The sequence below is a fragment of the Sesamum indicum genome, linkage group LG10 (genome assembly GCF_000512975.1).
Source record: "Sesamum indicum cultivar Zhongzhi No. 13 linkage group LG10, S_indicum_v1.0, whole genome shotgun sequence".
In the NCBI taxonomy this organism is placed as follows: Eukaryota; Viridiplantae; Streptophyta; class Magnoliopsida; order Lamiales; family Pedaliaceae; genus Sesamum; species Sesamum indicum.
The window spans coordinates 9,441,634-9,466,610 of NC_026154.1; the positions used below are offsets into that span (position 1 = coordinate 9,441,634).

A 24,977-nucleotide genomic window follows, 5' to 3' on the forward strand; every position below is an offset into this window, starting at 1 on the left:
CCCCATCAATTCCCCCCCTCACCCGTTGCCTGGCCCCCTTCCCCATCACTGGCGTCCCCCACCTTCCCCCTTCTTCCCCTCTCCTGCTCCCCGCTCCCCGCTCCCCCCTGCCCCACCCATCGCCGCCCCAGGCGTACCCCTTCCCTATCGCCTGCTCCCCATCCCCAACCCTCGTCGCCCCAGGCCTCCCCCTTTCTCGTCGCCTGCCCCCACCCTTCCCCGATCGCTCGCCCATCCTTGTCGCAGTGGCCGTCGCCCCTTCCTCCTCCTCCTCCTCCCACCCCCTCTCCTGCCGTTGTTTCTCTCTCTCTCTATATATATAACTATTAATTATATATAATATAAATTTTTATATATTGTTTAAGTGTATATATTTATTTAAATTTAACGGTGGATTAAAATAAATCAAAATTTAGACCGTAGATTTATTAGTTTAATTTGAACCTTAAATTCAAATTAGATCCAACGGTTATTAAATAATATTAAAAATTTAATTTCATAAGGAGGTGTAATTTATTATTTTTTTAAAAAAAATAAGTTATTCATTTCGTATAACACATGTGGTAATTTGCATTTAACTCATTTTTTAAGGTTTTGAGTAAAATTGTGGTTGTTTAGCATCTTACATCTATATAAATTTACGTCATGTAGAATATTTAAGGCATTATTTATGTCGTGGTGCAGGTTCGCTTGATTACTCGTGTATGCCAGCTGCTCCTCCAGTTCCACCTACTCCCTACAACTTATCATTCTTTGACCGTAAGTTTCTTATGCCTTTCAACTTTGTTTTGTTGCTTTAAGAAGACAGTTATAATTATAGGGATAATGCATGCCTGTGATATATTTTCATTGTTATAAGGATAATTTAATAAAAAAAATTATTTAACCTGCAATAAGTTTGTAATAAGTCAATCGAGGATAAAATATCAAGTTTCATTCAATTCTTTTATTAATACCAGCAAATTAAGTGGAATTTTACTGACGGAGAAACTTATTTATTGGACAGAAGCATATCTCAGGAATACTAGATACAATTTTCAAACTACAGGGGATCTATGTGTAATTAAACTAAACTTCAGAAGAGGAAAATGTAATTGTCCTATAATTATATCATAAATTTCAATTATTAATAATTAGTATATAATAATTCAATAACTATTATTATTACAGTAAATCAATAATTATTATTAAAATAAACTAGCGCCCACGTATAAATAATAGTCCGACCTATAATTTTCTAATAATTAAACCTCAATTTTTTCAATTAAATTAGACTTGATTGACGGTTTTAACCTTATTAATTACTCTTCTTTGATTACGTAGAGTGTAGATTTCTTCAATAATATAGGTCTGTTTTATTAGTTTAAATTAAATAAATAAAGAGAAAAATATTATTTTAATTCGCTAAGTATGTCTAATTTTAATTTTAGTCCGATAACTATGTTTATTTTTGTCTTGTTTAGTAACTTACGAAATTGCTTACTTTTAGTCATCTGGTAGATTTTCAGACAATTTTACCCCTATGAATGCATATGGACTAAAACTGTCTTTTAAAAGTTGTATAGGGGTAAAATTGTTCGAAAATCTACCAGAAAACTAAAAGTAAGCAATTTCGTAAGTTACTGGATCTAAACAAAAATGGGCATAGTTATCGGACTAAAATAATACTTTTTTCATAAATAAATGATGTATATTTAAAAACTTTTATATATATATATAAATATATTGTATATTTGAATTGTTTGTCAGCTTGCTATTGGATCTATTGCGGAGAAGGCACATGCACCAAAAATAAAACACATACACACACATGCCAGTGCAATGCAGGCTACTCTAATCTCCTCAATATCTCCGCTTTCCCCTGTTACAGTGATTGTAAGATTTCTTTTCACTTTTCATCAATAATTAATAAGGGAAAAATATTATTTTAGTTCTCTAAATATGTCTAATTTTAATTTTAGTCCGATAATTATGTCCATTTTTATTTAGATCCGGTAACTTACAAAATTGCTTACTTTTAGTCCTCTGGCTGATTTTCAGATAATTTTACCCCTATGCAACTTTTGAAAGGCGTTTTAATCCATATGCACTATAGGGGTAAAATTGTTCGAAAATCTGTCAGAGGACTAAAAGTAAGCAATTTCGTAAGTTACTGGACCTAAACAAAAATGAACATAGTTATCGGACTAAAATTAAAATTAGACATACTTAGCGAACTAAAATAATATTTTTTTAAATTAATAATAATATTTTTGTTCTTATTAATTCATTGCATTAATCAAAATTAATAATATATATATATATATACTTAATGTTATTAGGTGCTATCGGGTCGGATTCGTGTCAAAAGCTTGGAATAAGAGTCTCCAAATCTACTTCGGACACCTCTCCTGCCGATGACACTAATCAAGGTAAGTGTTTAAACTAATGAATATTTTGATAATGGCCAATGAATATTTGATATAATTTTAACTAATTAAAATATTGAGTTTAATATAATTTACTCCGTGTGATATTATAAATGAGCTCTTTATAAAAAAAAAAAAAGAAGAGAAAATTGCAAGCAATCCCTTTGTAATATCACAAATGAGCAAATTACCCCCTTAAAAAAATAAATAGCGATTTACCTCTCTGTATTTTTTAAAATACAACAATTTATCTCCCTACATTTTTTGAAATGAAGCAGTTTACCTCCCTGTATAAGGAGGTAATTGTTTCATTTTTAAAAAGTATAGGAGGGTAAATTGCTATATTTTATTCATAGGGAGATAATGTGCTCATTTTCAATATCACAGGGGGATAAATTGCTATTCACCCTAAAAAAATAGTAGTTTATCCTATGTGTTGATTAAAATGAAGCAATTTAGCCCCCTATGTAAGGAGATGAATTGCTTCATTTATAAAAACACAGGGGAGTGAATTACTATATTTTTTTCAAAGGGAGTAATTTGATCATGTGCAATATCACATGGGGTTGTTTGCATTTTTTTTTCCTTAAAATATCTTTTGTAATTTTAACTGTATCCAATATTTTAGTCTCACTTGCACAAATAATGATTAATAACTGTTGCACATCGCAGTTAATTAGTCTTTACGACACTTTTTTATATTTAATCTAGTAATTAGTCATCACTAAAATTAAATAATATTTCTTCTAGCGTGTAAAAGTTTAAATTAATAAACATGAAAATTATTTTATATTTAACGTTTAATATTTTAAAAGGAAGATCTTTCATGAAACTTCAATTACAGATAAAAACATTTATACACGATTCACTTGAAGAAAATAACGCTAAATTAAGAAAAGTTACATAATGAATAAGGATTAATAATTTAAAATTTTGGGTTTAATGTAATTTATCCATGTGATATTATAAATGAATAAATAATTATTCTATAATTAAAAAATAGCAATTTACCTTCTTATACTTTTTATATGAAGCAATTTACTTTCCTGTCTGAAAAGGTAAATTATTTTATTTTAAAAAACACAGGGGGGTGAATTATTATATTTTAAAAAATACAGAAAAATAAGTTACTATATTTTTTTAATAAAAAAATAATTTGCTCATTTATAATATCATAGGGGATTGCTTGCATTTTCCGTTCAAATTTATGCTTGCAAATGTTCTCAATTTGTGAAAAGTAAAAAGTTACTGGACTATATTATCATTTGTACTTTTAACTAAAAATTAAAATGCCAAACACGTAATATTTAAGGATCAAAATTACAATTAAGCCTAATGAACAAATTGAACTATTCCTAGAAAATAAAGATAAAATTGAAGCACCAAATTATTTAATAATAAATCTTATTTATTGGCTAAAAGATTGTTGCCAATTTAATCAACGAGATAAAATACGATAGAACCAACACACTGATTATGAGGTGCCCATGTAAACTATCATATTATTCCTATTAATCATAATTAAATATTTACTGTAAATAAAAAAAATAAATATTCAACTCGAATTTTAACCCTCAACTCTTCATATATGCAGCTCCAACGATATTCTCTCTGGGGAAGTTCCATTGGATGACAATCTTGCTTGCATCTATTGGAATGATTTTCTTGAAATGAGGGTTTTTATTGATTGTTTGCCTGTATGTATCATTGGCCTTGTGCACTTTTCATACGCATACCATGACTTGTATTTTCGTAAATTGATTGAGAGGAGTATTTGGATTGCATATGTAGTACTATTGTATAGTTAGACATGTGGATGTATATAATAAATCTTAAAATAGAAAAAAACATTATATATATGTGCTATTTTTTTCACGTTTTATGTGTATTAATTTCTTTTTTTCGGGTAAATGTAAATTTCAATGAGTAAAGGGTACGATCGTATAATACAATAATGTTCAAAGTGTGGTTTCTCCCTCGACAGAGCAAAGGATACGCTATAATCTATAAAGTGCACAAGAACTAACAGAGGGAGGTAGTGTGACACTAAGTATTCTCTGCCGAATATCCTCTAAGATAAGGAAAGCTAGCGAGTTAGTCGTTCGATCCGTTTGCTCAAATCACCGTAGATTGCGTTCCCGCCATATATGATAAAAAGAAGAAGCCAACAATGTCCGATATGCTATGTTTATGATGTGTTTCCCTCTCCATTTTGCTGTTGGCCAAGTAATATCCCGTAGCCAGTTACAGTTAGGCCAACAAAAATGTACAGACCATCTAAGGACTTGTAAGCATGGTCGAGAATACTAACACCTGAAGAACAAATGATTATGTGATTCGGACACTTCTTCATCAGACAATATACAGGGGCCTACGTAGGAGAGCCATGGTTTATCGGCAGTGGAAAATTTCTCCTAGATTGCGATCCATAGGATGAAGGTATGTCGCAAAATCTTCAAGGAACCCGAAAGTAGTGAGGACCAGCCTACCTTGGGTCCTGGTGGATTTAGGTATCGAAAAAGAGATGCTATAGTAGGTAGCCCATCCTTATACTGCCATATAATGAAATCATTCCCTCATGAATCGTAGGTAGCGTCTATAGGATTTCCATATACTCAAGGCGATGTGGATTGATGGGCCAATGCTATTGTCCATCCAAAATAACACAACTGAGTTTTTCCTAAACGCCTAGAACTAGGTACCGCGGTCCTTGCCGAATATCTGTGAATTAAAGAGCCAAGAGCATGCCACGGATCCTACTAAAGTTAGACTGAAGACCCATCTCCAATGTGAAACTCCACCATCGGCCTCAATAAGGTACGCAAGCAAAGGAGCTTTCTCCATCTCCACGAACCTCTGCGTTCTGGAGTTGTCTAAATAGACGCTTCTCGTAGACGCCCATTATGCAACCACTCTACCCAAATGGATGTCCTATCACAGCGTATCAGATCACATAGCTTTTTGCAAATGAGTGCATGGTTTAGGGTTGCAATATCACGCAATCCTTGACCACCTTCCTCAATTAGTTTACAAACATCCCTCCAAGCGACTTTTGCATATCCCTGATTTATCGTTCCTTTCCATAGGAATGTACGCAGTCGTTTCTCAATCTCTCGAATAACCCCTTTATGAAGGATAAAAGTGGAAGCCCAATAGATGCTTAATGCCATGAGAACGGATTTAATGATTTGAATACGGCCTGCATAAGATAAGGCTAGACCTTCCCATCACTAAGTATTGCAACCATGTTTCGTCGACAGGAGACGTAGGTCATCTATGCAATTTGGGTGGGTTAGTTGCCAAGGTAATCGACTGACTGGACTGACGAACATGAATCATCATATGAAATCCTTGAGGGCTTGATCGGTATGACTGAGATTGCTAGTTTCAATAGTACAAGATTAGTCCTTGAATTTTAGGAATCATGGCAATCACGTGCATAGGAAGACTGTATCTTGGATATGACGATCGATGGTTGTGTCGTTGTTAGGATAGATGACCAGAAAGCCAATTAAATTAGCCTGAATGTAATCTATTTTTACAGTTTCTCGATATCATATAATATTATTTAGTGAATAAAATGAGTGTTCGCTTTTGGCTTTTCTCTTTGTTCTTCTCATTCCGTATGTTTATAATTACTTAAACATCACAACAAAACCTACATACCATTTCGACAACCATGAAGTTGGACTGCACATTGGATGACGATCATGAAATCAACTTTCAAAAGGTTAGGTCTAAAACACTCCAAGTCGAGGACCTTGAGATTAGGCATCGATTGTCCTATGAAAACTTGCACTAAGAGTTGCATTCATTTGATGAGTGCCGCATTTCACGGAGACAAACGTAGGACGTCTATGTGATCTTAGTGGGTTGATCAGCTAGGTGTCGAATCAACTGGACTGACTCGTAGGGATAATCATATGGAAGCCTTGGTGCCATGGTAGGTATGATTTGAATCTCCGACTCTGATAGTATGGGAGTAGTCCTCCGACTTGAGGAATCATGGCAATCATGTGCACACGATAACTGTATCTTGGATCTAACGAGAGGTGATTGTGTCACAAACATGGTCATTATAAGTCTTGTCTAGTGCAGTCGGAATATGTAGCAAAGACGGTGACTTTCAAGAGGAGGATCCGTCCCCTTTCAATATATGATGGAGGTATCTCCTATGCACCTGGAGACTCGTTCACGCCTTATAAACCTCTGGCCACAATGATTGGTCGAATGGGAAAAGGAGGTTCTTGTATCGAGCAATTAAGCGTAACACGGTTCTCAAGTAACTGAAGCATAGATAGCTTATCCCGAATGGGAAGCGACACCAAATTCCATACTCTAGACTAAGGTCGAGAGACGGTGGACGGAAAGACTGTACCCATATGGACTCAGGAACCTAAATATTACAATGGATATTCTCTTAGTCTCTAGTGCCATAGACCGTTGCTAGATGGTATCCATGATAGCGGGCTTTCTTGATCAAGGGTTGATCAAGAACGACTAATTAAATTAGATTTAGTTAATCGGTAGTGTTGGACATTATCCAAGTTTAGTTAAAAGGTGAACCTAAAGAATCATATACAAATCACCGAGAAAGAACAAGGAATTAATCTAGAATTAATTCCACAAGGTGTAAGTAATTGGATTACTCACACATGGATATCCATTGGATGGATACCCCAATTTAAATTAATTTAAAATTAAATTAATTGGATTAATTTAAATTGAACTTGTCTTTATTAATTAATGAATTGGATTATTAATTAATAAGAGACATTTTCAATTAAAATTCGTTGGGCCTTTAATTTATTCTATAAATTCGAGCCATTTATTAAGGCCCACTAGCAAATTGGTGGAAGGAGAGTTGACTAAGAAGATTATATTTTTGGTAAGTAAAAACTTGGTCAAAATTAGAATTCTCTCTATCTAGACGAGATGGAAGGGTTACCAAATAGATAAAAGAATGTATCTAGAAACATTTCTATTTATCTGTACAAGGTATATATGTATGCATTGTACGTAATTATTTAGAAAATAATTTACATAATACACAACACAAAATCTCTCCCTCTCCTCTTCACATTCGGCCGCCCCTCCCCTTTCTCAGTAAGGTGAGATTTTTGTCTTGATCTCTTCTAGTAAAGAGATCAAGGCCTCGTTCACTTCGGTGTAGTGTGGACTGTGGACCTTGTTTAGACAATTGTTGTTTGGAACCTCGAGTGAACAAATTCAATGCGAGTAGCCATTTGGAAGCTTGAAATTACAAGAGGTAATTTTGGCTTTTTTATATTCATGATTCTTTTTTATTTTCTCAACCATAGCTCTTATGAATTATTTTGTCATTTTTTATTTTATACTACATTGAGTGCCCGGGAACACAAGGGTACACCCATTTGTACGACCGTTTAAGTTTGATATTGCTATTTCTCGCCTATCACTTTTGCTGGCGCGTTCCCGGGCCGATCCGCTTGCATCTTTTAAATGGTATCAGAGTCCGATTCGATCTAGAAGCTATTGGTTTTGTGTGATGAGCATGTAAATGTATTTTATGGTTCTTTGAAGCAAGGTTTTATTGCTTATGTTATTGATAATCATATGCAGAATTTAATTTATTTAATTTTGTGATTATTTAGATGATTTAAGTGTTTAAGAAAAATTAATTTTTTTCTGTAAATACTTGATTTTTATTTTCAATTTATTGTGTAGAATAAAAAAATTGTTAAAAGGCACTGTAGCAATGCACTGGCGGCCGACACTGTGGATGCTCGCACGGCCGTCTGGGCACGACTGCAGGCCGACGTGAATGGCAGGGCCATTTTTTCGCCGTTTCTCCAAAATATTGAATTTTTTTATTTATGCATAATTATGATTAATTATTAATTTTGTTGATTTAATTTTTGATTAAATTGGATTTTTTCTAAAATTATCTTGCTTGATTAATTTAGTTTATTTTGTGCATTTGATGCACATATTTTTTTTATCCTTTTAATTGTAATTTTAAACTTGTCTTTTCTGCATATAATTATTTTTGTGATATTAGATATCATGTCCTTTTTATTATATATGGTATGCATGATATATGTCTAGCATGTTTAATTGGATTGTTATGCTAATTGGATGACAACGGATGATCACGATGCACTTGACCATTTGTATGTATTATTATTTATCTTGGGTGGTCCCATGTGCCCTTTGTATTTTATCTCTTCTTCTCTCATTTTTTGTCTTGGAATAATAAGGCTTATTTTTCTTCTCAATTATGTACTCTCCCCGACTTTTGATCCGGCTTCTTTCCATTGTAATGCACTCCGGCAGTTGTAGAGTTCCCCATGAAAACACACTCGCCGTCTGTTGTGTCACTAAGTTCATGAAATAGTGTTTTGTTGGAGAAGAAATGCCTGGATGCGTTAGTGTCTAGTATCCAGTCTTCTTTGTTCTCTACTAAGTTGGCTTCTACAACTACCGCAACGATGATCTCATCATTTTCAGCTAGATTGACTTATGGAGTAGATTTAGTGGTTGGTTTTTGGTTTGTCTTTTATTGATCCTTTCTTTGGTAGCACTGGTACGCTTTGTGTCCTAATTTCCCACAGTAGTAGCACGATATTTTGTTCTTTTGGATCTTGCCGTCAGGTCCTTTGAACATCTTGTGTTGATTGTTCTTTTGAAAGACTTTTTCTTTATTCTGGTGAAACCTGTTTTTAGATCCAGCAGACTCAACAAGGTTAGCTTTAACTAAAAGAGAAGAGAGGGAAGTTTCCTTATCTTTTAGGCGATTTGCTTCTTCCATTCTCATATGGCTGATTAATTCTTGAAGTGTTAGATCCGTTTTCTTGTGCTTCAAGTGGTTGCGATATTCACTCCAAGTAGGAGGGAATTTTTTCAGTAGTACGTTGGCTTGTAAATTTTCACACATTTTCATATCCTCGCTCAGCACTTCAATTACTAGGTTCTCGTACTCATGGATTTTGTCCATTATAGGCTTCTTATCGATCATTTGAAATTGAAGCCATTTACCGACGACGTATGTTTTCCTTCCAGTGTCATCACCTCTGTATCTTGCCTGCATTGTAGTCTAGATTTTTTTGGCACTCTTACAGTTGACAAATAAATCGAACAGAGAATTATTCATATGATTAAATAGGTGACCTCTCACCGTTTTATTGTCTCTGTCGTATTTCAGTTTTGCCTCAGCCTCAGATTTTGTGGTCGTCCCTTCTGTGGAGATCGTCGCTGCAGTAATGGCAAGAGTGGAGATTTCTGCTGGAGTTTCCAGTGGATTCTGGAACAGCACATAGTCCACGTCCAATTGTTCAAAAAATATGAGCAACTTTTGTGACCATCGTTTATAGTTGGTCCCGTCAAGTGGCTCTAGTTTGGAGAGGTCAGGCAGTGTTTTAGTAATTGGAACAACCATTATAACAATAATTTTGCGTTCAACTACTGGAAAAATTAAAGACTGTGCCATGGAGAACCATTGTCTTGAAAGCGAAATTTCGGTACTACAGTGGTGTAGAAGTATAAACCGATCGCTCTGTTAACACAGTTATAACTCTCTTACACGCGCACTCGTGGAAGAGAGCTTGGAACAACGAACAAAAACACTCAGAAGGGAAGAAGAGAAAGCAGTGAAAGAAAGCAAATGGAATTGTTCTCGAAATGTTGGTGTGTAAAATAAAATGAACTTAAGCTCTATTTATAGGACCATACATTAGTTGTTGGAAAAATTGGGACTCTATCCCATCCACAAATAATCCAACGGATTTATTAATATTTAGGAGCAAAATTGGATTTTAGAAGTCTTTGATGATTAGGAGTCCGAAAAGATTAGTCATTTCCAACAATTGTTAGTCATCAATCGCCTAATATAAATGCAGATGGTTTTGAGAGAAGGAGTGGGTTTTGTCTATTTGCAATTTTTTTACGCAATCTTATATATTACATTTCAAAGAGTAATCAGGTGAAATTGGCTAATGGACTGTGAAAGAAGCCAGTGTTTTGATCTCGCTATTGGAGTCGGTGAGTCTTAGCTCATCATTCCATGTATCTCTTCTATGTTAATGACCTCATTGAGTTTTTGTTAAAACCTCAGATTGGTTACTTTATTTTCAGAGTTAACATAACCCTTTCTAAGTTTGATTAATTTATTTTCAGTAGAATAGGATTTTTTCTGAGGTCTTAAATTTCGTTATAAAGGAAGACAAAGGAGGAGTTACAAGGCCCATTAGTGTATTAATGGGTAATCACCTTTGTAATGGCATAAGGCCACCTTAGATAAACCTAAAATTTACTACGGGCTTAGTGAGTTGCATAGGTTGGGCTCATGATCATCCAATAGGGGTGTGCTAGGTTACATTACATGCGATGTATTTATTTAAATGCTATAAATATTTGATACTTATGTATGCAATATGTTTATGTGAGGAGGTCTCGGTCAATACTGAAACTTAACTCTCATTTGGTTGGACCAAGTTAAATATTAGGCCCATAAAGAACTTGAATGAAAATTGTTTTGACCTATCCAAACTTTCTATCCACAACAATGTAGTAAGGAAGCTACCACTACCCAAATGTGGTCTCACGCGTCATGGCACATTTGGAATAAAGAAAATTTGAACCATTGTTGTGAACAAAGGAACATATTCATCGTTTTCCTGTCTCACGAGTAACATGATTCGCTTGGAGTTCTCAGGATCAAAAGAAGAGGCGGGGGAAAACATCTTTGGAATCTCATGGGATGAGAATGGTATTAAATACCTCCCACAAGGCTCTTTCCATGTGAATCGTAAAAGCAGGACATGGTAAATTGTGCTTGTGGATCCCAAGCTCACTAGGAAACGGTTTCTCAAAACCCCACTTGAGAGTTATGGGCTTCCGTATAAATAGTGGGAGAGTTAAAAACTAAAAGACATATCTTAAACTTGCTTATAATATTTTGATCATTTGCTGATTCTGTTTTATCATTTTTTACATTATATAGAAAATGTCTAAAAACCCTTTAACTATGATTATGGAGACTAACAAATTCAATGGCGCGAACTATAACAACTAGCTGCAAAATCTAAAGGTTGTCCTAGATTTAGAAAACCAACGCTATGTCTTGGACAAGCCGCTCCAGACGGCCTTGCTGGAAGGATCCTCGCCTGAAGATCGTGTTACGTTCGAAAAGTGGCTTGAGGACAACGGTAAGGTCTTCAGTATCATATTGGCTTCAATGACTATACATTCAGAGGCGGTATGATCGATTGGAAGATGTTCCCTCGATAATGCTCCGAATGAAAGAGGTTTATGCGGTTCCTCACAGGCATATTAGATATGTTGCCATAAAAGCATTTGTGGGGACGAAGATGGCTGAGGGGTCTTCTGTACAAAGTCATGGAGTCAAGATGCTATCCTTAGTGGAGAAGCTGAAAGACCCCAAAGTTGAGATTGATAATGACACGTACATTGACGTGATCCTCCTCCCTCTTCCTCCGTCCTATGATCCATTTATTATTAACTACAACATGAACAGACTTGAGAAGTCTATTCATAAGTTAATTAATATGCTGGTTCAATATGAGGCAACAACCCACAAGTCTGTGCCGGCAGTATTGGTAGGAGAGGATTCAACCTCCAAGGCTTAAGGCAAGAAGGTTGGACGTTGGAAGAGGAACAAAGGAAATGGAAAACCTATCACAGCCACTCTAGCACTCCAAGCACCCTTACTGCCCCGATGGGAATGGGCAAAGGAAAGAGAAAGTTGGCGGTTCACAATAGTCGAGGACAAATGATATCTGCATGCATTGCCAAGGAAATGGGCATTGGAAGAAAGAGTGCTCCCAACTCCTCTCCAATCCAGGTATGTTTGTGATTGAAATGAATATGATAGCTAATTCTGCTACTTGGGCATTGGATACTGGCTATCGAGCTCACATTTGCAATAACTTGCAGGTACTGGAAAGAAGCGGAAAGCTAAGTAAGGATGAGATGACCTTGAGACTAGGTGATGGCAAGGCCGTTTCTACGGAAGCCGTGGGATCTCTCAACTTAGTTATTAGCAATCATATTCAGATAGAATTAAAGAAATATTACTATGTACCGAGCATGATCAAGAATATTATTACTATTTCTATTTTAGACAGTGATGGTTATGCATTTACGATCAATAAAGATGGTTTTTATTTGATGAAAGATAACGTCTTTCATCTGCTTGGTATATAGACAAATGGTCTTTTATATTCTCCAACAGTCTAATTGAATTATGACTGTCCAACATAAATGAAAATTGGATAATCATAACAACGCATAGATTTGGCACGGGGGCTAGGCCATATCTCTAAGGATAGGATGAGAAGGTTGGTGGACTTAAAAAGTCTAAACGTAGACGATTTGGATAATCTACCAACTTGCGAATCCTATCTAAAAGGAAAAATAACCAAGGAACCTTTTTTTGGTCAAAGTATGCTTGCCAGCAGTCTATTGGATTTAATCCATATGGATGTGTGTGGACCATTAAATACTCCATCTAGAGGATGATACTCATACTTCATAACCTTTTTCGATGATCACTCACGGTATGGTTATGTTTATCTTATGAGGTACAAGTCTGAGGTCTTTGGAAGGTTCAAAAAATTCAAACTTCAAGTAGAGAATCAAACTGACCGTAAAATCAAAATCCTTCCATCGGACCCAGGTGGAGAGTATTTGAGTGTTGAGTTCATGAATACTTAAAAGACAATGGAATTCTCTCTCATTGGACTTCTCCTACAATGCCACAACTTAAGGCTCTTGAGACGATGGCCAAGTTGCTCAACATGGCGCTATCCAAGATAGTACCCTAGACGCCATACGAGATATGGGATGACAAACCTACATCCTACAAGTACTTGAGAGTTTGGGGTAGCCCCGCATACGTCGAGAGGCTAGTGGGAGACAAACTAGAATCGAGGTCTAGTTTGTGTAGGTTTTTCAGATACTCGAAAGAAATTGTGGGGTACTATTTTTATGATCCATCTGAACAAAAGATTTCTATCTCAAGAAACACAGTGTTCTTGAAAAATGATTTTTTTTGGGTAAATGTAATTTGCATTAACAAAAAATAGTAGTACAACAAGTTGGTCTTCAGTAGGTTTTTCCCCAACAGGCCAAGGGATATACCATAATCTATAAAGAGCACTTGTACTAACAGAATCGGACAAATTAATACTCAGAATCCTCTGTCTAACATCATCAACAATCAATCTAGCCAACGTTGTCGGCGTCCTCTCGACTTGTTCAAACCGCCTGATACTCCTCTCCTTCCATATGTGGTAAACGCATGAAGCGAGTAAAGCTCGAAAGGCTATGTTGACAATATGTTTGCCCCTCTATTTCCGTGCGGCCCACTCAATGTCTATTGTCCAATCCCGATTAGGCCATGCGAACCAAACCAACCTTCGAACCTCCGTAAGACATCTCTTGCTAAACTGAAAATGAAAGAATAGGTGATCATGTGTCTCTGTTGCCCTCGCATCACATAAAACAAAACCACCAAGATGGGAAAGCCATGGTTTGTCCATCATGGGTAGCTTGCTGAGTAAAGCCATCCACAAAATGAACAAATGGCGCAGGATTTTCAAGGACCCCGAAAGTAGTAAAGTCGAAGCAACTTTCGTCCCCAGTGGATCAAAGAGCTAGTAAAGTGTCTGGGATGTGGGTTGGCCTTTTGCAAATCTCCATAAAATACGATTTTTCCTCTGTGGATGTGAGGAAGGGAGTGAGTGATCTCCAAGCATTCGAAGTCCGTGATAAGCAGCCATCGCCAATCTCCTCCATCAATGACTATGCTCAATTTGGCGGCCTCATAAATTCCTAGCAAATTCGGCGCCCGTGGGAATTTGTCGATAAGCGGCCCTAACTAATGCCATGGGTCCTGCTAAATAAAAAAATCCCTTCCGTCCCCAATCTGATAATCAACCATCGGTCGAAGGAAAGGGCGAAGGCGTAGCATCTTCCTCCAACCTCATGATCCCCGATCCTCACACACCGTCCAGATAGAAGTGTCGTGTAACCAACCATGATAGAGCCACTCCACCCAAACCGATGTCCGATCACATCTTATCACCTCATAGAGTTTCTTACTCATCAAGGCACGATTTAAATGAGCAATATCTTTAATACCTTGACCCCCTTCCTCCACGGGTTGACACACCTCCTTCCATGCAACCTTAGCATAACCACTGTTTCCCGTTCCTTTCCATAAGAAGGTTCTCAATTTTTTTCTCGATTTCTTTGATAGATACTGCTTGAAGAGTGAAGTGAGATACCTCAGCAAAATGATGTACGTCATTTGTACCTATGGTTTCCACTAATAGTGATCCAGTCCTCCATAGGTCGACTAGAGTATCCCAACCACCTGATAGGTATAGGTTCTTGGGCCTGACTAGTCAATTAGATAATGATCCAAGGATATACGGAGAAGCGATATCAAACATTAACTCAGATAAGTGGCTTGAAACCTTGAGATCCGAAATGGACTGGTTGGGTTGAAATCAGGTCTAGACCCTCGTAGACCCACCTAAGCCGTTAAACTTGTTAGGTGCAAATGGATCTACAAACTTAAGCTTGGAGCTAATGGAGAGGTTACTGCCTTTAAGGCCAGACTCGTGGCAAAATGATATATTTAACGGCTTGGGGTCGACTTTGAGGAAACCTACTCGTCTGTAGCTATGGCCAAGTCCATTTGTATACTGCTTGTCATATCACCATGGTATGACTATGAAATATGACAGATAATTCGAAAATTGCTTGCCATAGCAGTATGTTATGACTATGAAATATGGCAGATGGACGTGAAAACAACATTCCTTAATGGCTTCATTAAGGAAGAGATCTACATGGATCATCTAGAGGGTTTCACTTCTATTGAAGAAGACCAAAAGGCATAGGTCCATCTACGTCCTCAAACAAGCTTCCCAAAGCTGGAGTACGGGTTTTAATGAAGTTATACAGGGTTATGATTTCATAAAAAATGAGTTTAATCCTTGTATATATAACAAGATCAGTGGGAGCTCAGTTGCGTATCTTGTACTTTATGTGGACGACATCCTGCTCATTGGGAATAATGTTAAGATGTTGGGAGATATTAAAACTTGGTTGTCCACTCAATTCTTCATGAAGATTATGGGTGAGGCTTCCTACATCCTTGGCATTAAGATCTACAGGGATAGATCTAAAAGGATGTTAGGATTAACCCAATCTTCGTACATTGAGAATATGTTGAAGAGATTCAAAATGAAAAACTCAAAATGAGGATTCCTTCCGTTGAGGCACGAAATTAAGCAGTCTAAGAAACAGTCTCCCAAGACTGATGAGGAACTTAAGCAGATGTCAGATATCCCCTATGCTTCAACCGTAGGCATCATTCAATATGTTGTCTAGTGTACTACACTTGATGTTGCGTACACTTTAAGCGTAACAAGCAGATGTTAGGCGTATACCAGAGAGACATACTAAGTGCAGTCAAGACCATAATCAAGTACCTGAAAAGGACTAAGGATATGTTCTTGATATATGATGGCGGAGAATTGATACTGGAACGCTACAGCGATGCTAGATTCCACTCGAACGATGATGATGCCAAGTCTCAATCGAATTTTGTATTCAAGCTGAATGATGATGTAAATGCTTGGAAAAGTTCCAAGAAGGCTATCAGAACGGATTCCACCATGAAAGTTGAATATATAGCAACTTTAGAAGTAGCTAAGGAAGCGGTTTAGACGAAAAACTACATCCAAAAGTTGGGTGTAGTACCTAGCATTGCTGAGCCGATAGTTATCTTCTGTGATAACAATAAAGAGATAGCACAAGCAAAGGAACGGAGATCTCATCACTGTCCTAAACTCAATCTTAGACGCTACCATCTACATAGAGATGGTGAGCAGAGGTGATATTCAAATGGATCGAGTCAGCTTAACAGAAAACACAACAGATCCACTTACTAAACCAGTGTCGCAAATTGGTCATGCTCAGCATCTTGATAAGATGGGTTTGAGATTGATTGGTGATTGGCTTTAGATCAAGTGGGAGATTGTTAGAATAGATGACTAAAAAGCCAATTATATTGGCCTGGATGTAATCTGTTTTGAGAATTGCTCGATATTATGTAATATTATTTAGTGAATAAAATGAGTGTTCACTATTGTCCTTTTACTTTGTTGTGCTCATCCCGTATGTTTATATTTACTTAAACATCACAACAAAGCCCACTGACCATTTGGTCAACCATGCAGTTGGACTGTGCATTAGATGACAGTCATGAAATCAACTGCCAAAAAGGCTAGGTCTGAAACGTTCCAAGTTGAGAACCTCGAGTGTCCTATGGAGACTTGCACTAAGATTCACGTTCATTTGATGAGTGCCACATTTCAGGACATCTATGCGATCTTAGTGGGTTGATTGGCTAGGTGTCGAATTGACTAAACTGACTCATGGGGATCATCATATAGAAGCCTTGGAGGCTTGGTCAGACTTGAGGAACCACAGCATTCACGTGCATAAGATGATTGTATTTTAGATCTAGCGAGAGGTGATTGCGTCACAGACATGATCATTATAAGTCTTATCCAGTGTGATCGGAATATGTAGCAAGGGTGGTGAGTTTTAAGAAGAGAATTCATGCCCTATCAATATATGACGGAGGTATCTCCTATGCACTTGGAGACACGTTCACACCTTATGAACCTGTGGCTATAGTGATTGGTCGAATAGGAACAGGAGGTTCCTATTTGAAGAATTAAGCGTCATATGAACCTGTGGCTACAGTGATTGGTCGAATAGGAACAAGAGGTTCCTATGTCGAACAATTAAGCATAAACGTGGTCTCAAGTAATTAAAGGATAGATACCTAGTATAGGATGAGAACCGATACCAAATTCCATGCCCTAAACTAAGGTTAGAAAGTGGTAGATGGAAGGACCATACTCGTATGGACTCAGGAGCCTAAATATTTACACGGACATTTACCTAGTCTCTAATTCCATGGATCGTTGCTAGAGGGGACCCGTGGTAGCATGATCAAGGGTTGATCAAGAACGACTAATTAAATTAAATTTAATTAATCGATAGTGTTGGACACTAGCCCAAGTCTAGTTGAAAATTGAACCTAAAAAATCACACACAAATCACCAAGGAAGAACAAGAAATTAATTACACAATATATAAGTAATTGGATTACTCACACATGGGGATCCATTGGATGGATTATCCAAATTAAATTAATTGAATTAATTTAAATTGAGTTTGTCTTTATTAATTAATGAATTGGATTTATTAATTAATGAGAGACATTTTGGGCTTGATTATTTAATTAGATTAAATACCTATTGGGCTTAATTAATTGGATTTAATTAAAATTCATTGGGTTTTGAATTTATTTTATAAATATGACCCATTTATTAAGACACACTAGCAAATTGGTGGAAGGAGAGTTGTCCAAGACAATTATATTTTTGGTAAGTGCAAACTTGGTCAAAATTAGAATCCACTTTATTTGGAATAGATGGAATGGTTACCTTATAGATAAGAAAATGTATCTAAAAACATTCCGTTTATACAAGGTATATCCATCCTAAATAATTTACACAATACACAACACAAATCTCTCCCACTCCTCTACACATTCGGTCGCCCCTTTCTTAGTAAGGTGAGATTTTTGTCATGAGCTCTTCTAGCAAAGAGATCAAGGCCTTATTTATTCCTACTTGGTGTGGACCTTGTTCAGAGAGTTGCTGCTTTGGAACCTTGAGTGAACAAATTCAACGCGAGTAGCCGTTTGGAATCTTGAAATTACAAGAGGTAATTTCGGTTTTTTATATTCATGCTTCTTCTGTATTTTCTCAACCATAGCCTCGTATGAATTATTTTATCATTGTTTATTTTCATACTACATCAATCGCCCGGGAACACCAAGGGTATATCCCTTGGTATGACCATTTAAATTTTATGTTGCTATTTCTCGCCTATCGCTTCCGCTAGAGCATTCCCGGGCCGATCCGCTTGTGCCTTCAATCATGAGGCATGGTCATCATAAATCTTATCAAGTGTAGTCGGAGTATGTTGTAAGGATGGTGGAAACCAAGATAGAATCTGTCCTCCGTCAATAATGTGATAGTCGTGTTTCCTGTAAGCTCTGGGACCTAGTTATGCCCTCAAAATTTGTGGCCACAGTGACTGACTGAATGGGATAGGTTGCTGGTTGCATTAGTAGGATAAACGAGGACTCGAGTTATAAGTATATATGTCTAGTCTAGGATGAGAACTGACTTCCAATTCCATGCTCTAGACTAATGTCGGCAGACGATAGATGGAGGGATTGTACTCATATGAGACTCAAAGCTAAATATTCATGTCACTATTTATCTAGTCTCTAGTGTCATGGATTATTGCTAGAAGGCCACCCATGATAACGGGCTATTTTTGATTATTAGTTAATAAAAATAATTAATTAAATTAGATTTAATTAATTGTGTTGGTCACATATGCCCAAATCTAGTTGAAGGTCAACCTAAAGAGTTACACAGTTTCCACTTGAATAGGATGAGATTAATTTGGAATTAATTCCAAAAAAATTGAATTAATTTAATTGGATTAAATTAATTTTTGGAGGGAATAAATAATTTGACCATTTATTTACATCAATTCAATGGATGAATTAGTTGAGATTTAATTAATTGGATTAATTAAAATTTAAGTTAATTCTTAAATTAATTGGATTAATTTATTTGGACTTGGTCCAATTCATAAATTGAATTTATAAATTGAAAATGAGATAAAGGCTTTAGATTTTAATTGGATTAAAAGATATGGAGTTTAATGTTGGGCTTGTAAATGAATTTGATTTAATTTAAGTCCATTAGCCGTAGGTTTGATTTAATTTTAATTAAATTAATCCCTATCCATTAAACACAAGCCTAAAGCCTTAGAGGGCCTTGACTAGATCATATATATCCTTAAATCTGAAGGAGCCATATACAACTCTCCTCCTCAGTTTCAGTCTCTCTCTCTATCTCTCTTTTCTCTTCAAATTTTTCTTGGTCTTTGAGATGAAAGAAAATAAAAAATGTTAATTAAAGTAACTCATTTGATTCTTAGTCTTTTGTGTTCTTGCCAGTACAAGAAGATCACATCCTCCTAGTGCAAGCGTAGACACATTTGGAAGATCTCTACATAGACATCTCGATCCATTGAAGGGAGGAATCAACGTTAGTAGCCGGTTCAAGAAATCAATGAGGGTATGGTTCTTTTATGATTTTGTTGCTTTCTTGCTTTATTCTTGGTCTATGGTTATTTTGTACACTAAATGCTTGGGAAAGATCAAAGGTGCATCCCTAGGGTAATTTACATACTTTGTTTCGATTTATTTTGATTTTTCGCACTTCCCGGGCCGATCCACTTCCTTCAACCTGAGGTTCATAGAACTATTTCCATATCCCCTTGTTATGTTTCGCATGGAAATAATTTTATATGATGTCACTTTCACCATTCTCATCTCCATGAGATCCCCTACATGTTTTGTCTCATTTTTCACATAATTTGAAGAACTCCAAGTGAGTTATGCTACTCTATGTTAAGTCCAACCAATTGACCAAAACGGATTATCGCCCTCACAACTAAGTGAAATAGAAAAATAACATGTATCTACAACTTTTCAGTACTTTGAAATCATTTCACAACTGGTGATACAATAAAGTGAAAAATGATAGCATCTCATACATTGTGATTATGAATGGAAGGCCTGGATCATCAAATCCAGTTTAATTTAATATTTTAACTTGTGAGGACTCAAACTATTTGTTTATGCAAGACCTCATCACATCATTTACTTTACATATATTTACAAGTCAAGAAAAGACAATTAACATGCATACAAAAGATTAAAACCCAGCATACTTCTGATGGATGATCGTGAACTGATTCCTATGCAACTTCATAGTGAATCAATGATCAAATAAATGAGATATAATGGCTGTCAATTATGTTTTTAGTTATTTGATATATTAAAAATGCAGAAAATAAATAGCAAGTAAAAACATAATGGACATATTCACCCGAAAATTTGACTTTGTTATGATTTACTCAAATGCACAAATGTGGGATATCTGTTTAGGCAGTTTTCTACCTACGGTCTTACAACATTGCAAAAAACAGAGGTTCCATGAATTTTAACAATGATTTTAATCGCAGTAACACTCCAAGTTTTGGCTTCCTTTGTGATTGAATTTGACCTTAAGACACTTTGATTCGACCAAGTTTCAACTCTCAATCGGAAATCCCACTTTCAGAGAAGTAGAACATTAATTCTGGAAAGGAGAGTATTACCATTTCTCCTTTGAGTTATAATTGTTCTCATCTTTCCTGTGAATATATAACATGTGTTATGGACAACAGAGACCAGTTGCATCATAGCAACTCTTTATTCATCAGTAGAAATAAAGAGTGCAGGTCAGAGGCTACTGCACAACAATATAGTGGAAATTAATTGATATTACATCGAGATAACAGACAGGGCAGAACTAGACGCCATCCACGCTATAACTATATACGGAAAACGAGCTCAAATATGATATCCCTCCAACCAACACCACTACCATCACCTCCTCAGCCACAACAAACCAAGGGGAAAACTATCTCAAACTGGGCTTAAACGGAAGTAATAACGGAATTTGGGAGTCTGTATTGTTTTTTGTGTTCATGTACCATATGGAAGTCGTTGCCTTCTGCACACATGAAGTAAATTGCTCCGATAAGACGAGCAGAGGTAGCCCTGCAGTTTACACTTAAACATTAATTTGTTATTATATACACGCCACTTCTTTCAGAATAGGCTGTCTAACCACTGGGGTTAATGTATAATCTTTAAGAAGAGAAAATCCAGAGAATAGCACAAAGCCTATGGGAAATGATCATACCTCTAGAATAGTTCCATTGGATGTACAAGAACTCCATCATCTGTCCAGTTTATGTCCTTTGCATCTGGTTCTTTTCCAATTAACTCAAGAGGTACATCTAGTGGTGGTGGGCTCTGCATACAGTTGGTCAGGACAGATTAATTCTTCTTCCAGTTGTAACTATTTTACAATTAAGCTTAGATAAAACTAATAGAGGATGATTACCATGCAACGAATGAGAGGCCATTGTATTCCACGAAAAAAAGGATGCTGCTTGATCTCATTTGCGCCACCATTTGACCCCAAACGGCTGGCAGGATCTCGATTTAACAATGCATGAATCAATTGCCTTGCTGGGAGTGTTACCTGCAAAGTTACCATATCAAGACTTCTGCCTGACTTCAAAAGAATCTCAGTTACTGTCTCTACAATACCCAAACTTAAAATGTATAACCTGCATAAATATCCCCAAATATTCATTAATCTTTGCTTGGTTCTTGTATACTTATAAAATTCAACACTTTCTAGAAAGTGGTTAAAATCAGATAACAACTTCCCTGAAATTGGATTCTTTCTAGAAAGTATTAATTTATAATTCTTTTTTACAATAATCATAAATTGGATATACTAGATGGTCAAATACAGCTACCAGAGTATCTCATGTATGCAGTTAGTTGATGGGAGTTTATATATGGTAAAAATACGTTATCACGTATATCTTGTTTAAAAACTATCTTTTGCCAATTCCTTTTCCCCCTTGAGGTAGTTTTTCTACATAACATTCACTGAGAAGAGCAGAACAAGTTCAATATGTGGGAAAACAGAAAAGAAATGAAGTCGGAGATCATTAAATTGATTTTTGTATGATAACTATGTTCGGTTGTGTCTTTGTAGAATTCAAATCAACGTTGGAGGATTTTTAGGGATTGTAAACATCTCTAGTTTATCTCTTTTCTTTTCTCCTTGAGGAAGGAATTAATTTGATCACAGCAGATTTTTTGGAAAAAGATCACGAGTGTTGTATCAATATTTTCGTTTGTACTCTTGCTATATAAAATATTCACACCTCTAAATCTTCAGTCTTGTATCCAGTATCATTCTGAGAGAAATATTTAAAGGAAAAGTTCATCTCCGACACCACCTCTACCCCCAATCCACTCAGTAGCTTAGGGAGTGTTCTTGAAGATTCACCTAAAACACACAACAAGCTGGGTAGCGGAGGAACTAAACTTCGGAAGTACAGCAATATCAGCCGCTACCGTTAACCAACAGTTTCCCTAGTAAAAATGTGGTAAATTTAAATGGCATGTCCGGAAATCACAGAGGTAATGTTTTGTTCCCAATGTACGTTAAGATACCGAGGAAGTGTCAGAAACCATGGAAGAAAACATTATAAGTGTAATGCTCAATAAAATACATTATTTTACCGGAATGCTACTTGGGAAGGTGAGATCTTTGTGCAAGATATTGGCAAAGGTTTTCTGCCTATTCTTTCCCCTGAATGGTGTACGCCCATAAAGCATTTCATAGAGCAGTATACCTGAATTTAAAAATTAAATGATTATGGAATCAGAAGTATGGCCATTTTGAAGCTAAATCCTGTGCCATTCATTAAGACAGAATGTCTTGGAAGACAAGAAACCATGCAATGCAAATAAGATAATTCATCGAATGCAGAGCTTCTATTTCTGGGAATGAGATATCTAAGTTAAGTGTATAGGTTTCTGCCTACCTATGCAAATGAAAGATATACATAGGAAATTCTGGTCTGCATTAGCAGGATGGAGGGACAAGAAATCCACTTCTTATGAAATCTTCAGTCGATTACTAATATCCAAGGTGATCTTTTAATCCTTATGACTTCTTTCAGGTCCGCAATATACTGAATCTAAATTTATAAGTCTCATCACATGCAGTTATGTCGAAACCAACTACATCTAATTTTTGTCACTCCGGAGAATGATCATCATAACCATATCAGCATTTTTTATACAACATTAGAAAATTATAGAAATATGAATACAAATTTGGAAAATGTACTTGGTGAAGAGGGAAATATAGATGGAAAAGTTATCAGAATGATCATCATAACCATATCAGCATTTTATACAACAAAAGCAATTTGTAGAAATATGAAAACAGATTTGGGCGAAGAGGGAAATAGAGATGGAAAGGTTTTCATGTATTTTCTTCACTAAATTATAGAACATATAGTATATAAATGAGAAGAGAGCAATCACTCTAAAGCATGAATAGCTTACTTCTTCTTCCCATTATTTTAAGGACTATTATATATCTAGAAGATTGACCTAAATGCATACATAGAGACTTGTTAAGGAAAAGTAAAAAGGATCAGGAAAGAAGAGAAGATTCCTGCCTCTCCTAAAAGGAGATCCTACCAAAAGACTGGATATAATCAAGACTTGTACCTGGGTACCAACACATAGATTAAGTGATCCTATTGTATCCAATAAAGGACAGTCTAAACACAGATAATGCTCACACGATGAGTTGTCAATTTTTCTTTTTTGTGTGTGAATTAATTAATTGAAACAGGATACTGGATCAACTTTCATGGAGGATTAATTATGAAGAAAGAAAAGAACTGATACTCACAAGTGAAAGTAAAGAACTGCACATAATATGATGTGGCACTTCAAGGTGTTTTATGGATGTGGAGTCCAAGAATATGAATACTAGGTGAGCTTGCATTTTAGGAAATTTCATCACTAGTGCAAATTACAGCAAAATGGAAATCCATTATCTGGTGAATTATACAAAATATGATATATCAAAACACGTATTGACGCATATAATGTTGATGTGTATTGTTTTAGTAGCATACATAATTGATATCTATATCAGTAAGTCATTTGGCTGATTAAATATGAATGAAGTTCAGTTTACCTATATAATTGGAAGTTTGAGGAAAACAGAACAGATAAAAGGCCATTCTCGTTTTTATGAATTTGTAAATTTTTTGGTGGTAGTATCTAAATAAATGGATGATTTAGTATGTTTACCAGTTATCCTTATTTCGAATGGAAGGACTGTTTCTAAGTGAATATCAGCCTTTATTATATCTAAACATCTACAGAAGAAGTTGTTGAAAAGCACTATCTCCTATATGAATGACCAAGACATACAAAATAAGTTCCATACCACAGCTTCACAGCAGCAAGTTGAACCAGAGTCATTACCACAAAGTCAAAATTGGTGGCCGTTTTACCTTGAGTAAAGATCCATGTTCTACTTTCAAATTTTATTATATGCTGGAAAATTGCTGTTGCAGTATTATTGATCTTTTATCTTGACATATAGGCAAAAGGGAGGGCCTTCAAAATAAGCTCCTCACCTATTGATGGCTCTAATTCACAGAATAATGTAACTCAGGAGTCTTTCACTTTCATAAACTTACCAAGAGCCCACCAGTCTATAGCACTACTATGACCTTCACCAGTAATGATTTCCTGCATTTAAGTCACCAGCAGAACTGAGTATCCACAATAACTTTATATGCTCACACCAGAATTTGCATCAGATATAATTCATTCTTTTGAGTAAAAATACAAAATAAAAGCTGAGAAAATTCAAATCTGAGCCTAAACTCAAGAAAGTAACATATGAAACATAGTAAATGATAGTTGATGCCGTTTTAAGA

General features: G+C 35.9%; 3 protein-coding genes and 1 long non-coding RNA gene across 6 annotated transcripts in view; 2 read left to right on the plus strand and 2 right to left on the minus strand.

The window, feature by feature from the left end:
* LOC105172276 overlaps positions 1-4,283 on the plus strand; it is a 6,164-nt gene extending 1,881 nt beyond the window's left edge. Inside the window, exons 3-6 of the mRNA XM_011093655.2 lie at positions 685-759; positions 1,750-1,875; positions 2,322-2,411; positions 4,003-4,283. Of these exons, the coding sequence (XP_011091957.1) occupies positions 685-759; positions 1,750-1,875; positions 2,322-2,411; positions 4,003-4,082 (371 nt within the window). The 3' untranslated portion in view covers positions 4,083-4,283. The remainder of the gene's footprint in view (positions 1-684; positions 760-1,749; positions 1,876-2,321; positions 2,412-4,002) is intronic.
* LOC105172312 lies at positions 8,947-9,825 on the minus strand. Its single transcript, XM_011093696.1, has 2 exons — positions 9,565-9,825; positions 8,947-9,483 (listed from the first exon to the last, which is right to left on the minus strand). Exons 1-2 carry the CDS (start codon positions 9,823-9,825, stop codon positions 8,947-8,949), a joined length of 798 nt encoding a protein of 265 aa, XP_011091998.1.
* The window catches only part of LOC110012689, a 9,999-nt gene continuing 4,452 nt past the window's right edge, over positions 19,431-24,977 (plus strand). Inside the window, exon 1 of the long non-coding RNA XR_002287900.1 lies at positions 19,431-19,660. This is a non-coding gene — a long non-coding RNA (uncharacterized LOC110012689). The remainder of the gene's footprint in view (positions 19,661-24,977) is intronic.
* The window catches only part of LOC105172277 (phototropin-2), a 21,616-nt gene continuing 17,326 nt past the window's right edge, over positions 20,688-24,977 (minus strand). For all 3 annotated transcript variants that reach the window (XM_011093657.2, XM_011093656.2, XM_020697215.1), the window contains 5 exons: positions 24,735-24,786; positions 22,744-22,856; positions 21,542-21,682; positions 21,338-21,450; positions 20,688-21,192 (listed from right to left, as the gene is read on the minus strand). In XM_011093657.2, the coding sequence (XP_011091959.1) occupies positions 21,340-21,450; positions 21,542-21,682; positions 22,744-22,856; positions 24,735-24,786 (417 nt within the window). In that variant the 3' untranslated portion in view covers positions 20,688-21,192; positions 21,338-21,339. The remainder of the gene's footprint in view (positions 21,193-21,337; positions 21,451-21,541; positions 21,683-22,743; positions 22,857-24,734; positions 24,787-24,977) is intronic.

What these genes read in the sequence shown, in the direction of transcription:
- LOC105172312 (XM_011093696.1), bottom strand. Translation starts at nt 9,825, where the DNA reads ATGGTTGTTCCAATTACTAAAACACTGCCTGACCTCTCCAAACTAGAG. An exon ending in ACGACAGAGACAATAAAACG is followed by an intron (nt 9,484 to 9,564) that starts GTGAGAGGTCAC and finishes AAAAAAATCTAG; the next exon opens with ACTACAATGCAGGCAAGATA.